Source organism: Taudactylus pleione, unplaced genomic scaffold (genome assembly GCF_031769625.1).
Source record: "Taudactylus pleione unplaced genomic scaffold, aTauple2 ptg000386l, whole genome shotgun sequence".
Taxonomy (NCBI): domain Eukaryota; kingdom Metazoa; phylum Chordata; class Amphibia; order Anura; family Myobatrachidae; genus Taudactylus; species Taudactylus pleione.
Window position 1 is genome coordinate 6,718,512 of NW_028284787.1, and position 16,525 is coordinate 6,735,036.

The window sequence follows — 16,525 nt, forward strand, 5'->3', positions numbered from 1 at the left end:
TGTCCTACATTGTTTTGCATTGTAAGTCACTGGTTACTTTTTTGTTTAAGTACTTTGTAAGGCTCTGCAGAACACTTGTGGCACCATATAAATAAATGATAATAATAATAATAACTCTGAGCTTAGCAGTGTTTCTTTAGTATTATGACTATCTTTACATTCTAATACTACCAGAGCAGATATTCTATGTAGATTAAAAGAAACACCACAAGCAACAAACATACAAAGAAAAAATACATCAAAGCTATAAAAATACTTTAATTACTATTTATCAAATTTTAATCATGTATGCAAAACATTATTTTTGCATTTTTAAAGCACTACATATGACATTTGCAATTTGCATATAATTTAATTACCAAAGAAGCAAAGTTGTGTTAAAAAAATATCAAAAAGCCAAACATTACAAATCTAACGTAAAACACAAAAACATTAGGTTGACATTCAAAATTTCCCTTGCAAAATGATCCAACAAACATTTAGTGAACGTACAAAAACATCTTCCACTAAAATTTCCAAGTATCAAATAGCTAGCAAAACATGACAGATATGTCAAAAGTACCAATAACACATGCTCTACAACTCACTATAAATAAACTGCTTTCAGTAGGTAAATTTTTTTTATTTTATAAACAACCCGTGTATTTACTTCATGGTTAACAAATATGTATATTTTTTTATTTTTGATACTTGTAAGTGATTTGTATCACCCAAGTGTATTTGTGCATATCAGGTATATGTACTGTTTATATATTCCTTGCACACAGGGACTTTGGCAGATGTCAGGTACTCCATAGCCCAGTACTACAGTATATAAACAGGTAAAAGATAACCCTATACAAATCAGTTTTGGGTAGATTTTACTAAGGTAAAGTACAAAGTTCTAACCTGGGGTCCTCGGGTGCTCACAAAGAACCCATGGGTCCACCTTTGACTAATGCTCTCTTACTAAAGCAGTAATTTTTATAAATTAATAGTAGTGTTGTTTAGGCTCTCCCCTCTGTAACATCCCATTCGAATAAATGGGATACGTTCGGCATCCCAGCAGTCGGGATGCCGACGCTTACATTACCGGCGCCGGAATACTGCTGCCGGACATAATCCTGGCGCCAGCATCCCGACCGCCGGGATGCCAAAGGTAAGTAGTGGGGTTGGGGGAGGATTAGGGTTAGGCACTAGGGGGAAGGTTAGGTTTAAGGTGCGGGGAGGGGGAGGTTAGGTTCAGGCACTAGGGGGGAGGTTAGGGCTAGGCACCAAAGAAGGAGGGTTAGGGTAGAAAGAGGGGGAGGGTTAGCATACCGACCAACAAGTGTCGTGATTCTGACCGACAGGATCCTGACTGTCGGTATTTCATACTGATTCCCGAATGAATAGGAAGTTCACAAGAGGTGGTATAAACAACACTACAGTATCTTGGAATCAGGTAGACAGCTGTAAGAGAAAGGATTTCAGCAGTTGGAGCCTGATTCAGAGACGGACGCAATTGAGTGATTATCGGTGGTCTGTGCATGCGTCTGAATTGCACTGTGTATACGTCAAGTTACATTACCGTAGTTGCTCACAGTGAGGATTTATTCGCAAAGTGATTGACAGACAGGGACTGTTTGTGGATGGCAACGGGGTGGCGACTCAAACGTAAGCGTGTCACAACCATTTTCAGGGTGTGTCACAGCCTGCATCTGCAATCCCATTAAAAATAGCTCTGGTGTCTTAGTTCCTGCAGCCATTCTGATGACTATATTGTTAATCAGATGGACGATAATTAAATGATCTGCAACTGATGATGCATCTTTGTATGGAGTCATCTGGATTTGTGAAGCCGACGATAGGCATCTCAATACAAATCCTGGCAACTGTGACATTTTCATATTTTCGCACATCCACTGCATACAAATTCACAGCAGTGGTGGTGGCGGCATTAGCGCCCATGTCTGAATCAAGCACTTGGACCAGTGGAGAGGCTGGTTTGGATGTTAACTAGAAAATTGTTTTTATCCCATTTTCATGAACTTTCCTTTTAAACTCTTTATCACTACTTTGGTGAGCTATAAAATGCTGAATATAAGCAGATTTTCACATGTGTAAACATGATTACAAATAGGTACGTAACACATTTAATAAATGCATTTCTATTGTAATAGTGAAAAAAAAACAAATACAATCACAGGCTCTCTATACTGTATGGTGCTCTCTATATGGTGCTCTCTATATCTGTAACCATTTACATTTCAGTAGTGATACAAAATCAGATTTTTATTTTGGTTTGTACTCATACATATTTGGAGAAAATAAAGTATAATATATGGCAGTGTAGACAAATGTTATTATTTGATTGAGCCCTGTGCTATGTATGTTTCATTAATACACAAACCTTCAACAATATTAGTTGTTTTCCAAAAGGCATTTAATTTAAATGTCTAAAGGAGATTCATTTATTGTGTGGGCCATTTACAGTTGGGGCTAATTTGTGCATCTGTTTTGTTTGCATAAAATTCTATTTTTTGCACAACAAAATGCATAAGTCCCTATATAGTCCTTGGTGTATCAGTTACATCATATTATTTGAATGGTGTTGGTCCACTAGTTTCAGAAGGGCAATGTGTCTAGAAACAGCTTGTCAATCATAGGAGGCGGTGGAACCAAATCTTCGAGCTTCAAGTAAAATATACGTTGCAGTCCCAATGTACAAAGAGCACGAAGATCTGTAAGAAGGCTTAATACTGTTGAAATATCTAGTTTGTGTCCTTTGTTTTGGCCATCTGAACCTAAGTGTTCTTTTAAACAGCAGATAATTTTGTTGCGCAAGTCATTCACCTTCTTGAGCTCTTTTAGACCATGTCGTTCTAGAACGAAAAAAAGACACTGAAAATCTAAGTAAATAAAGTAGAAGATAATTATACATTTTTAAATTATTAATGAAATAACACAGAATAAAATGAAGATAACAAGTGCCGTTTACAAACTTGAAAGAAAGCCTTGCACAATGTTTAAGTTCTGTGTTAATGAGACTATGGGGCTTATGTAATAATGTGCGAGCTTGTGCCGCTGCGGGAATTCATGCGAGTGTTCCCTTTTTTTTTTAAAGCAGCAATTATTTTAAAAGCAAAGGTTTGCCTTTAAAATGATTGGCACTTTAAAAATACGGGAACACTCGCATGAATTCCCGCAGTGGCACAAGCTCACAAAAATTACATAAGCCCCCATTTGTCCATGGTACACATACAGTATTAAGGTATATAGTCCTATAATGTCATTCAATGTTTCTGGAAGAGCCTGTATGCATTTTGCATGATAATTTGTGTAATTAACATCAAGGATTAGATTGCACGTTAGCAAAAATACAAATGTCACTTGAAAGCACTGCCTAGAATTACTTTTGGACCACCATCTAAATTAACTGTACCTTTCATCAAATTACTGGTAGTTAGCCCCAGTTTGGGGCTGCTTCAAGCCATCTTTGGCCTGTGCTCATTATCAGAATCTACCAATTGTTGGCCTCAGCTCTCACCACCTAGTCCTATATGAATGGCTGTTTTGGAACATTGAATGACAATTACCATCAAAGACAAGTTCTTATCTGATATCTAGTGCATTTCTGTAATGACCTCCATCTGGGTGATGATTAAAAAATGTATCAACCAAAATATCTAAGATTTTTCTCATTAACACTCTTTCATTCTTCTGATGCTGTATTTGGGGGTAGTGGGGAGGTGGATACATTTGATCACAGTTGGTAGTCCTGCCAGTGTTGGCCAGACTCTGAACACTGATAGGGAAAATGCTCTCTGCTCAATACCCCCATTTACTCCAAGCCCAATAATATTTCAATTTGCAATGAAATCTTGTATTTTCTTCCTAACACTGACTAGTTCTAGATCTTAGCTCTGAAAGAAGCCCAACTCACCAACTTCTGACTATCCGATTAAAAGCAATAAGCAAGCATAAAACGCAGTCATTAAAAAGACATATTTATGCATATAAGCCAAGGTGGATGATTGGCAAGTTGTGTCCAGTCTTGCACCAGTAGCGTATGTACCAGGTTTACATGATATGTTCAGGGATATGCCAGAAACACTCACATACAACCCGGTCATAAACATAAGAAACATTTTTAACATTTGTTTTGAGTGCAACATGCATATTCATTGTTAGGTCAAAGAAATTTTTGTTAAAATACACCCGCAAAAACATATAGTATATGAAAGAGTAAAGGTGCATACACACGTAAAGATTTTCTGTCCAACCATAGAACTATTTGATTGGTTGGAATGAAAATCTGGTAAGGTATGAAAGCAAATGACAATCAGCAATTTGCTCCCAAACACCGGAAAATGGACAAAAACTGTTGTTTGAACAAATTGTTTACATCAAACATTTAACACACTTGTCTGAACGACCATTTTCATCTGTTTTCTGCATTTAGGAGCAAATTGCTGATCATCAGTTACTCCCATATCTTACCAGATATTTATTCCAACCAATCAACTAGTTTGATGGTTGGACAGATAATCTTTATGTGTGTAATGAAGAGCTCTCTACTAGATTTAGAGGTGAATCCACAATCAACCAAACAGAGGCAGCTAGATAGTGCTGGCAACCATCATTAGTGTGTATTTGCATGATCCCTCAGTCAACCTCTAGTGCAAATGCTAATGACAGGCATATCTGTGTCTCCTTGTGGGTCTGTCTCAGGCACAATTAGATAAAAATGTCCTTTAATGTACTCAGTATGCAGTTAAATGCCCCTTACATTACCCATCCCGTTTTTCCAGTTATAAAGAGGCTTAAGAGTAAGATGCGACAAACTCAGCAAACGGTCCATGCCATATGCTTTTCTTAGAGGAATTACCAATTTGCATGTTTTACTCTAAATAGCGAACCACCAACTCAGTATCTGCCCTTTAGGATCCTTTTACAAGTATCCTCAGTTATAAAATAAAGTACAATAAAATACATGAATTAGCTCCCCTATGTTCTAACTAGCTCAAACATGTTCAAGTTTTTAGAATTTATCTTTTGAGAAATTCAGAGGAATTTAAAATATTTGGGACTGTGTTTTTTATATTTGGTCATTTTATGTGTGCATAGATTTTCATCACATTGCTCTGAGAATGAACTGCACCAGCACCGTCCTGGATGCCAAAACAAGTCTCTTTAAAACCATAGGACAGAATCAGGAGAGAGTCAGCTCTGAGCTTCTTAAAAAATAGTTCTTTAGTAAGATAAAAATGGCCATGAGCCCCTCCACACCTAAAAATTCACCCAATCTAGCTTCTAGAGGTACTTATTTTTATATTTAACTCAAAACTATCATGAAAGTTTCAGCCTCCAGTGTCTTATTTCAAGCAGGAAATTGCAGTTTATACAGGTTGAGGGGAGGAGCTGGGTGAAGTAACAGATGTAGCTTGGGCAACAACTTCACTATTAAAAACCAACACTTTAGTAAATATACCCCCTAATGTCAATTCTGTACTGCTTTACTTAAATAGGTCCAGACGCAGATCTACTCCATACTTGATAAGCATCGGAGGCTGAAACTTCCATGATAGTTTTGAGTTAAATATAGAAATAAGTACAGTGGGTGGATGCAGCAATGTCAGAAATGCCGTCATAACCCCAGAAAATGCAGTTTTCAGGGGTTTGACCACATTTTTCATATGCACCCAGCCCCAGAATGCGCTTGGTAAAGCCATCTTCAGATGGCGTTACCCTATAGAAGCCTATGGGCTTCTAATCGCAAAGAGATATGAGAGGAATCCAATCAGATTCCTCCCAGCACCCCCTGCGGTGTAGATGCCCTCGTATGGGCAGAAGGATACCAGAGGGCTTTCTGGGTCATCTGGTATCACCTGGCACCTATGAGAAAGCAAATGGCAAAACGCGCATCAGGAGAATGGGAATAACACACCTTTAGTGTATTTCCTTTTAATAGACTGATATGCTCACAATCAGTTACCAAAGTTGAAATATGTATGCCGTATCATTAAGGCTACAGATAAAGATTATAAGTGTATGCTGTTTGAATATCACTGTAGAATTTTTTTACAGATATATGCCATATAATTGTGGCTTCAGAAAAGCTTATTAAACCCGGAGAGACTCTATGTGCATACTAATAGATTCAATGTATAGGGATGTAAACTACACATCGACCTTAATGCATGTGAAAAGCTATATTAATGTAACACGATCCCTTGATTATGTTGTTTGAACATCACTACAGAGAAATGTTACAAAAGTATTCTGTCTGATTGTGGCTGCAGAAGAGCTTATGAGACTCAGACAGACGTTGTGTGTATATTAATAGATTGAGTGTATAGTTAAATGAAAACACACACTGACTTTAATGCATAGTAACAGTTACATAAATGTAAAACGGTCCCTTATTCTCAATATATGTCTGACCATTTCAGATTAGGTATTTACCTGTGAAAGGATAATTTTATGATAATAAATAAATTACAGGTAAATTACTTAGGTCATTTCATACTCATATTATCCTAGCTATACTGATTAATGCCCAGCAGTATGATTTAGCCTGAACATGATTACATTCTGTATAGAATGTGTTGATCGGCACCTGCAACTCTGTATCGCTTATAATGAAATGCCACAGTACACAGCATACATTAGCTATTAAAGCTGTAACATTGTAACATACACAAGGCAACTGAATATTGTTGCCTATTTATAGTAGCTTGAGTTTTGGGGAATGTATGCAGGTGTTCTATTTATAATTAACAATAGTTGATTCTCATATTGGAAAGTAAATATTATAAGATAACCTGCAGACAAATACACAGTTCTCATTTAAATATAAACAACAATAGTGCAGGAGTACTAGCCTGCCAGTTCATCAGTATAGGCAGTATAGGTATAGATTTAGGATTATATGTCCTTTAACATCCAGTTGTAAACAACAATAGTGCAGAAATACCAGCTTGCCAGTTAATGAGCATTCAATATATTACATGCACATTTGAGATCAAATGTTTTATTATCAACATTTAATTTATAGTTAAGGCTTCCTAATATATGGTCAGTAAAGATTACTAGCATAATATACATGTCACTTATAGGCAGTGGCGGCTCCAGAGGTGAGGCTGCAGCACAGTCCAAAGGGGAGCCACACCAACTGTCAGTAAGTCCCAGCCATCTATGAGCTGTATTCAATGAGAGCGGACCCGCAATACTTTTTTGCCTCCCCGGACTTTCCGTCTACTTCGCCTGTTTTGCAGATGGAAAAGTATAGCACGCGTGCCCGCGTATCGCCGTATTCAATGTGAAAGTAGGCGAAAACGGGACCTGGCAAAACTTGAACAGGCGGAAAGTACTGTCAGATTTTTGGAAATCAGCCTGACACCCCCCAAATGATGCTCTGACATGGGGGTTCACTATGGTACCCCCCAAATTGGCTTGCTGAAGGTATTTGGTGTTTTTAAACGGACTCAATAGCTGCTAAATAGCGTTTTTTAATAAGTGGTGCAGAATAGTATTCAGGAGTTTTTTTGGCAGAAAATAACTTATCCCAGTAAATTTGGGGTACGTGAAAATGGGGACCAGTATATTTAAAAGTTGCTAAAATAAAGTTGAAAAAAATTGTGAAAAATCCACCTGCCGCAAGCACCTGTAATCAAGAAAACACTTGGGGTATACTTGGGGACCCTCCCAGAGTCAAGTTTGCTAGTTTTTAACTTTGTACCACAACATTTTTTTGTACGCCCCCAAATTCAAAGTCATTTTTTGTGGACTTCTTAAGTGTTTTTTTTGTATTTTTTGATACAGTTTACCTTTGGGGGGACTGTCTGAAGGCTGCACGGGGGTTCCCGCAATGTTGCACCCCAAAGACCATTGCGACCATCGGGCTTGCGACGAGACCCTTGTGGTAGGGTCTCGTGGCCGCAAGTCCTGGAGTGCTTTCGGCTCTATCAGAGCCAAGAGCACACCCACTGACATCACTTGTGATGTCAGTGGGGCCGGCCCCAGACGGTAGACGGTAGGCGCACTGGCCCAACACTGACCCGCTTGCGAGCGCGTCTGAATTAGGCCCACAGTTCAGTACAAACAAAACCGCATAAAATACAGTACGTCCATACAGATTGTTGGAATCTTATTGAAGAAATATTCAGAGTCATAGCAAATTGGCAGTAATCAAATAAAGGATATGTATGTGAGACAAAGTTTCATTTTCACATCACATCTTACCAGTTAGGGTAATTTATAAAATGGAAAAAATGTGCATTGTGATCCTGTCATCCTGACATAAAAAAGGAGAGCCCACTTCCCCTGTGGGAGCTGCCCTTGCCGAAATGCTCTATGGGGGGAATTCAGTGCGATGTACAATAGCTGCGGGAGAGAGCTCCCGCAGCTATTCAATACAACGCGCTGTTTGGGTGGGCAAAGGATTTCTTCTCGCACCCCCCTGGGTATGCGAGGAGAAATCCGACAAAAGTACCGGGCACGCAGCTGTTTGCCGCGCGCCTGGCAGTTTAGTCAGAGAATGATGGTTACCGTGCCTTAACACCCAGGTTAAGTCGCAAGAACTGGCATTCTCTGACTTACCTGCTTCCCGACAAGGCACACAGCGCATTGAATTGGAGCTCCCTCCCGCGGCTATTCACCATCATGCTAAATTGAATTCCCCCTAATGTAGTACTAGTATATATGACCTGGACCTCGTTCTGCCCCTCCCTCACTCTGCTATGTCTAGCTCCACTCCAATCTTTCTGCTGCTGTGTCCCCCACAGTAGTTTAGCTGCTCATCCTGCCCTCCTCAATCCACGTGCAAACTTCTTTGAAAATCCACAAATGATAGTTACAATATGTCTATAGTTTTGTAATTTTTGATAAAAACACTTGATTGATATTATTTGCAGTGTTGACTATACATACTGCTCAAATATTCCTTCCCTCACATGCTGTACAGTGTTTTTCCCACTGGTCTAAAAATTATAATGTAACAAGTATCTAATGCTATAATGTGGGTGTGGATTGATAGGTCTACAATAAAAAGGTCGACAGTTATGGGTAGACACCAGAACATTGACAGTCAATAGGTCGACAGGGACATTAGGTCGACAAGTAATTAGTCTACAGTGACTGAAGTCAACAGGTAGACAGGAATAAAAGGTCGCCATTGCCATAGCCGACGCAAAAAAGTTCAACACACTATTTTATTTTAGCCTAAACCTAACCCCTAAACTTTATCCTAACCCTATAAATTATGAAAACCATGTGTCGACCTTTTTGTGTGTCAAATTTTGTGTGTATTGACCATTTAAACCTGTTGACTTAAGTCACTGTCATCCAATTACCTGTCGACCTAATGATCCTGTCAACCTAGTGACTGTCGACCTTCTGATGTCTACCTATTGACTGTCAACCTTTTATTGTAGACCTACCATCCAGATACCCTATAACGTTTGTCTGTTGTAATATTTTAGGAATTCTTTATATTTAAGTTCTTTTTAATATTTCATGATCTCTTTTCTATTTTAAGGAAGCTAGACAGTATCAGCGTAGTTGCTTTGTGATAAAAATGACACATGAGGTGTTCTGGATTTCTTTCTGCTTCTCTACTTGTCATGAATGCTTAATTACTATGGCAACCATTATTTATTCAGTGATTCCAAGTAAAGATCAATATAGCCTGCCAGCCATGTCAACGCAGTAACTCAAGTACCACAAGGAATTTTACAAAAACTTCAATAGAAACAAAACTCCTTGGTCACCTGTGAATGTGAATTCATCCCTATACTAATTTATTCCCATGTTATTACTTCCAAACTGTCTATTTCTTAGAGGGACAGTCCCTATTTTTGGGATCTGGCACACAGATCTACTATTATATATTAACTCTCACAAAAAAAAAGATTTTTCTGGCTCAAAAACATATATTATTCCTTCTCACATTCCAGCAGTCACACTGCTGCATCATCTGGGGCTTCACTAATTTCACCTTCCCTCTCTCCAACCATCTTCCCTGCTTTAATCTTTACCAATACCCTCCCTCTCTCAAGGTTGTTACCAAGTGCAAGTATTGCACTGTAAACTTAAACACTACTTACAGAAATGTTCACACTGTGCTGACTGGTACTGGAAAAAAATGACACTCTTGCAATGATATTCTCCACTTCAAATTCATACTCTCCTCATACAGCTCTATTACCCATACTAAATAGTCCTACTTTAAGTCTCTAACCTCCCCCAATCATTGCCGCCACCCACTACTCTCCTGCTCTTCTCCTTCTGTAGCTTTCTATTCACAAACTACTTCACATATAAGATTGACACCATCCACAAGTATATCTTATCTCTTTGACCTTCTCAATTCCTCCCCTACCTCCACTTACACCTTGTCTTCCTTCTCCGCCATCATAGGGGTTGAAGTCCATGTCTTTTCTTCATCTCACAAATAAATTAGCCACCTGGAACCATTCCCACTCAGCTCCTTAGCTTCCTCTCTCCTGAAGCCTGCTCCCACTTTGCCCACCTTTGACACTGTCGATCACCCACTTCTCCTACAAACTGTTTTGGTCTCCTTAAAACCACCTGCTCTCCCATTGGTCACTTTGTACCTCCCTACCTGTTCCTTTACTGACTATTTCTAAGTACACCCCCTCAGACTTCCTCTGCAAGGCCCTATCCTCTTCTCCCTTTAAAACAACTCCTTTGGAAATCTCATCAGCTATTTTACTTTGGTCTCTAATACCACCTTTTTGCTGCTGACAATCAAAATACCTTATTCTCCCCTCAGCTCTCTCCCTTTATCCTTACTTGGGTCTCTTTGATCCACTCTACTATCTAATTCAGAGCGATCCAGCACTTTTAAAAATTAAATATGTCCTCATCCAAACACAATTTTTCCCTCTTCCAGGACCCCTTCTTCTCCCCCTCTCTCTTTCTGTCAATAACATCTCCCCCCTTGGTTGTCCCCAAGTCCACTGCCATTTGTCCTAGCCCCCTTATCATGTCCAGCAGTGCCATTTCGGGGTCATCCATGCTTCGTGTGGCCATCTCCGGCATTCCTAAACACTAAAAACGCCATTTAAACAAACAGTCCAGCCGAATGGGCGTGGCCATATTGTCCCAGTCACAGACAAGGAACGCCCATTAAATTTGTATTCAATTACAGAGACAGTGTGATTGAATCTGTACTACGGCTCTGTTCGCAAACAATTGGGAAGCATGCACGGTGCAACTTAGGAGTCTATTTACTAAGCAGTGTTAGGAGACAGAGTGAAAAGTGATAAGGTGCCAGCCAATCAGCTCCCACCTGTCATATTTCAAACAGCCTGTGAGGTGGCAGTTAGGAGCTGATTGGCTGGCACCTTATCACTTTTCACTCTGTCTCCTAACACTGCTTAGTAAATAGATCCCTCAGACACATACGCAGTAAAAAAACATTGCTCCACTGTGTCCGATAACAGCAGTGATTGCGACTCAGAATCAGGCCCATAATCTCCTATTGTTAAATTCTACCTACTTCACAGACCTCCTGCATTTGTCAGTAAGAGGGCTAAACTGCCAAGTAAATCACATTTTTTGGCAAACACTTTTGATTATGTACGTTACTTACCAGTAACAAGACACACAGCTGATAGACAAGCTATGGTTGAGATATCAAGGTTAAGGCTCTGTATATGTAATGAAAAATTTCGAATTGAATCCAACCATTCTCCAAATCCACGAAGGCACTGAAGTCTATGCAGCACAAGTCCATTACAAAACACAAATTCATCTGTACCAATATTTGACCTGGATATAAGTAAAACAGTAAAAAAAATATGTTTTTTTTACTTAATAATTCAAAAATGCTAATTACTCTACAGCTGTTCCAGGTTGTGTTGCAGATTCTTTCAGAATATTAAAGAAGTTCAAATATAACAACATGATAAAGCCAAATATTCAAAAAAATAAATTATAAAGCAAATTAATTTATGATATATAAAAGGTAACCATTTTTATGCAAAAATATTTCTCCCAATAATATATTCTTATGTAACAAGTACCACCGCAATGTTGAGAAGAGTCGGGAGTACTGCTGTGAGTTGTGGTAAGTTGAGATGCACAGCCAAGCTGGGAGCTTCCAGCCTGACTTAAACTGGGTACACCCTAAACGATATTTTGGACAATTTGACAATTTCCGACGGATCAGAACGACAAATCTTTCAGTGTGTACGCACTATCGCGCACTCCCGTGAGTCGTTCGTTGCGTCTCTTGGTCAGCCCTACATGCTGCTCAATCTGAGGATGACGTTAACGATTTTTACCACATCGTGCAATGTGTATGCTCTACCAAACGACCAGGTGATATGTTAACATTGTATAGTTAACAATCTAACCACCAAACGATGCACAATATATTGTTCCGTCATTTGTAAGATTTCACTGTGTGTATGCACTATATCGTTGATCTGGGAGTTCAAGGGAAATAATTGATGATATTGCATCGTTTGCACATTGTCTAATGTGTACCCAGCTTAAGTATGCCAAGTGCATTAATGTCCACTTTGAGATGCATCCAATCAGGTAAGCGTGTAGAGACTGTCCATCTGTGAGTGCGGAAGGACACAAGAGCTACAGTATGACTGATGTGGAATAAGGGCAAGTGAAGTGATCCTTGTTGTTTAGAGGCAGGAGTGAGAGGGCCTACTTAGTAACATACATATTAATAGGCAAAGAGCCTTTTTGCCAGCAAAAAGGTCTTGTTATCACATGGCCCAATTTATAATAATGGTTACCATCATAACAGGATGATGACAATAAATCACCTAATTCTAAGAATAAACCATTTTTTTGAAATTCAATAATATATATGTAATAAATACCACTCTTGGGTGTGTGGACACGCTCTGATATACGCACACCTTGGTATTCAGCCACCAAAGGCATGCATATATCAGAGCGTGACCGCACACCCAAGAGTGCTATATCTATTTTACAAAATGGTTCTTCTCAAATTCTTTGAAGAGCTCATCACTGTAACAATCATCTTTGCTGAGAATTGATGTCAGGTCCTTTGAGGTATGTGGTAATTCTGCCACTTTTCTTTATTTTTCTGTCAGATATTTGTATACAGTGAAGTGCTGTTTTTCCCTGAGTAGTTTCTCTGTGACTGTTGCTATTGTTTACACTTGTGAAACTCTAAAAAAAAATATTCGGATTTCTATGCTTACCCTGCTAATAGATAGAATAGGAGCATGAGAAAAAATTAGCAAAAAAAAAGTTTACATTTACCAATATATTTGGCATTAACATTCCAAAATATTATAATGTTTTGTTTCCTTCAAAGTACAAATACAATAGGAAAGAAATAATTCTGAGATATAGATTACCTTATTGAAAGCCTTAATACAAAAAGGTCAAGAAATGTTGTTTCAATCAATAATGCCTGATCATCTTTTTGAAGATCTGCAAATCCAGGAAGTTTTTCAGCCCATTTTTTAGAGACTTCAAAGGAGATAGTGAGAAGACTGTAGAATTGTTGTATACATTCCGTATCTGTGCCTGCAGCAGCCTGGTCAGTATCTGCGGAGTACTATATATAAAACAAATACAAGTTTGTTATTTGCATAATAAATAAATATTGGTTTTAATTAGAGTATTTTGTTTTCGTGTTTTGGTTTTGGATCTGAATTTTTTTCTTAAAAAAAAAAAAAACAGCTAAAATCACATAAAATGTGCCTTTTTTTGTTCCTACAGTATTATTAACCTCAATAACATTTATTTCCACTTGTTTCCAGTCAATTTTGGTTACCTCACAGCTCACAATATTGATTTTTTTCATCCAGTTAAAGGGGCAAAAGGTTGGATCCAGCTTGCTGGCTCAAAACTGATTGATATAAAACACAGAACTTGGACCAAGAGCACAGATTAGTGACGACTGGAGTCGGGCAACACTAGGTTGCGTTGCTGTGTCTTGTGTGGCTAAGCCTAACACGCACACACACACAGAAAGTAAATAGACAAAAGACACTATTTTTTTGGGGGGGTTTCAGGTCCAGAACTTGGGCCCAGAGCACAGATTGATCACGACTGGAGTCGGGCAGCACTAGCTTGCGTTGCCGACTTGCTAGATCTTGTGCTGCTAAGCCTAACAAGCACTGACACACGGACAATTATTACAAAAAAAGACAATTGATATTAATTTTTTTTATGCTCCAGAACTTGGGCCCAGAACACAGATTGATCACGACTGGAGACGGGCAGCACTAGCTTGCAACTTGCGTTGCTGGCTGGATCTTGTGCGGTACTGCGGTTTAGCCTAACACGCACGTACACACACACACACAGAAAAATATAAAAGACACTTTGATTTTTTTTTTGGACTATATATTTTTTTTATTTGAGTCCAGAACTTGGGCCCAGATGGACACAGCACCAGCCCAGATGTATCTACAGTTCTGCACCAGCCCAGATGGACACAGCAGACATGAAAAACACCAGCCCAGGACACAGCAGACAGCACAGACAGCCCATATGGATCAGCAACAGCTCAGATGGACACAGCAGACAGCACAGTGACAGCTGTCACAGGCACCAGCCCAGAATGGATCAGCAGTCACCAGCCCAGGACACAGCAGACAGCACCAGCACCTCTCCCAGCCCTACACTACCCACTCTCCCTGTTCAGTCTCCACAGCCAGAGTGAAATGGCACCCGTTGCGTGGTCCCTTATATATTACATTGATCATAGAGACGAAAGCTCGCGAACCGCGAGATTTCAGACTCTATCGTTTTGCCTCGGTTTCGATATCCGAGTCAGGCGGGAAACTCCGAGCCTCCTTGGATCCGACTTGGTTCTGCTAAATTTGGGTGGGTTCGGATCTCTGGAATCCGGACCCGCTCATCTCTAGTTTTAATGTGTATAAACTGAATAATTTAATATATACTATATTAATAGGAAAATAAAATGTAGACAAACCTTAAAGTGAATTTTAGATATGAGGATATAAAGATTAATTACAACAGTCACTTTCAGACAAATTCTTATATAATATCATAAAGACATTAGTGGGTGACAGGTGTAATTTAACCTCAATTCCATTGAAAAGTGAACATAAAATAGCAGTTGGTCCCTAGGCTAAATGGATAGTTAATATGCAGCACACCAACTTTACTGAAAGTGGATTTAGAGTGTGGACACAACAGGAATCTTGCTCTTTCCATGCTTTATTCATTTTCACAGTCCTTTGACAATTCGACCCTTGACAATTGAAATCAGTGTTACTTATTGTATAGTCTCTGCTTTCTGTTCACTGCATGGTGAGCAAAACGGAGGTCAACTGCAGGGTTAATGACAAAGAGTACTTGTGATTATGTAACTGAGCTGTAAAGAATTATTATCATTGGTGTTAAAATTCAGAAGTGGAAAAATGAATGTGTTCAATGTAAATAAAGCTGTTATTTAAGCACATAAAATGCAACATATAAAACAAGTCATATTAATACATAAGCTGTAGCTTGTATGACCTATGTTAGTTTTAAAACATGCCCATAAAGATATGAGCTACTGCCTTTACAAAAAAGTTTTTGAATTTTATTTCATTAGCAAGCATCTATTTACACAATGGGCTTTATGGGTTTTAATAGGTCAAATCAACCAAACACATTTTTCCCAATACATAGCAACTAATCAGGTTCTAGCTACATTTTACAGACTGTACAAGATAAATGCTGACTGATTGCTATAGGCAACACCTCCACTAGTCTACTTTAGAAAGTTTGATAAATCACCCACTGGATCCATAAGGTTAATTTGTTCATTTAAACCAGTGCTTCTCATCCTCAACCATCAAGTCCTCCCAACAGGGTATATTTTTATGATCTCCGTCTGTGTAAGCAGGTAGTATAATTAGATTAACTCTCCTGTGCAGGGCTAAAGAAATCCACAAAACATGACCTATTGGTGGTACTTAAGGACTGGTGTTGGGAACCCCTGATTTAAACAAACTGCTAAAAGGGTTATTGATATTGTCTTCCCAATATCAACTGCATGTGACTGATGCTTTCTGATGAGCTTTCAAAAACTGTCATTAAAGGAAATTGTGTGTTATCAAAATGCTTTGTTTACATTTTCTTAATTTAGTTTTGGTAACAGTGTGTATATATCGAGAAAGACAGAAAAAAACAACTGAAAAATTTCTGATAAATCTTCTACTTAAACACTGATTCTGTAATTCCAAGAAAGGTAAGAAAATATGTCCAATTTAAGAAAGTGCAACACAAATGCAAGTTTGTGACGCCACACACTCATGTTTGTGCAGAAGCACCTGTTATTACAGGGAAGTGATGCATTTGCAGGCAAAACCAACACCTGGGATCTTCTGAGGAAGGAGCTAGGTGGAAGAAGCTAGGTGAATCAGGCGTGTTCCTTGCCGTGTGTGGATTAGGCACAGCATACGTACATATATACATGTTTAATGAAACAAGATTATTTCACAGAGTTAAATGAGCTTAGAACCATTTAGCATGGTATTATTGGCTTTGGGTGCAAAGCCTTCTACGCTCTGGAAATTGATTA

General features: G+C 38.8%; 1 protein-coding gene across 1 annotated transcript in view; it reads right to left on the reverse strand.

The window, feature by feature from the left end:
* Positions 1-325: 325 nt before the first annotated feature.
* Positions 326-16,525, reverse strand: part of NR4A3 (nuclear receptor subfamily 4 group A member 3) — a 49,431-nt gene continuing 33,231 nt past the window's right edge. Inside the window, exons 6-8 of the mRNA XM_088445639.1 lie at positions 13,338-13,540; positions 11,579-11,757; positions 326-2,843 (exon numbers count right to left, since the gene is read on the reverse strand). Of these exons, the coding sequence (XP_088301765.1) occupies positions 2,587-2,843; positions 11,579-11,757; positions 13,338-13,540 (639 nt within the window). The 3' untranslated portion in view covers positions 326-2,586. The remainder of the gene's footprint in view (positions 2,844-11,578; positions 11,758-13,337; positions 13,541-16,525) is intronic.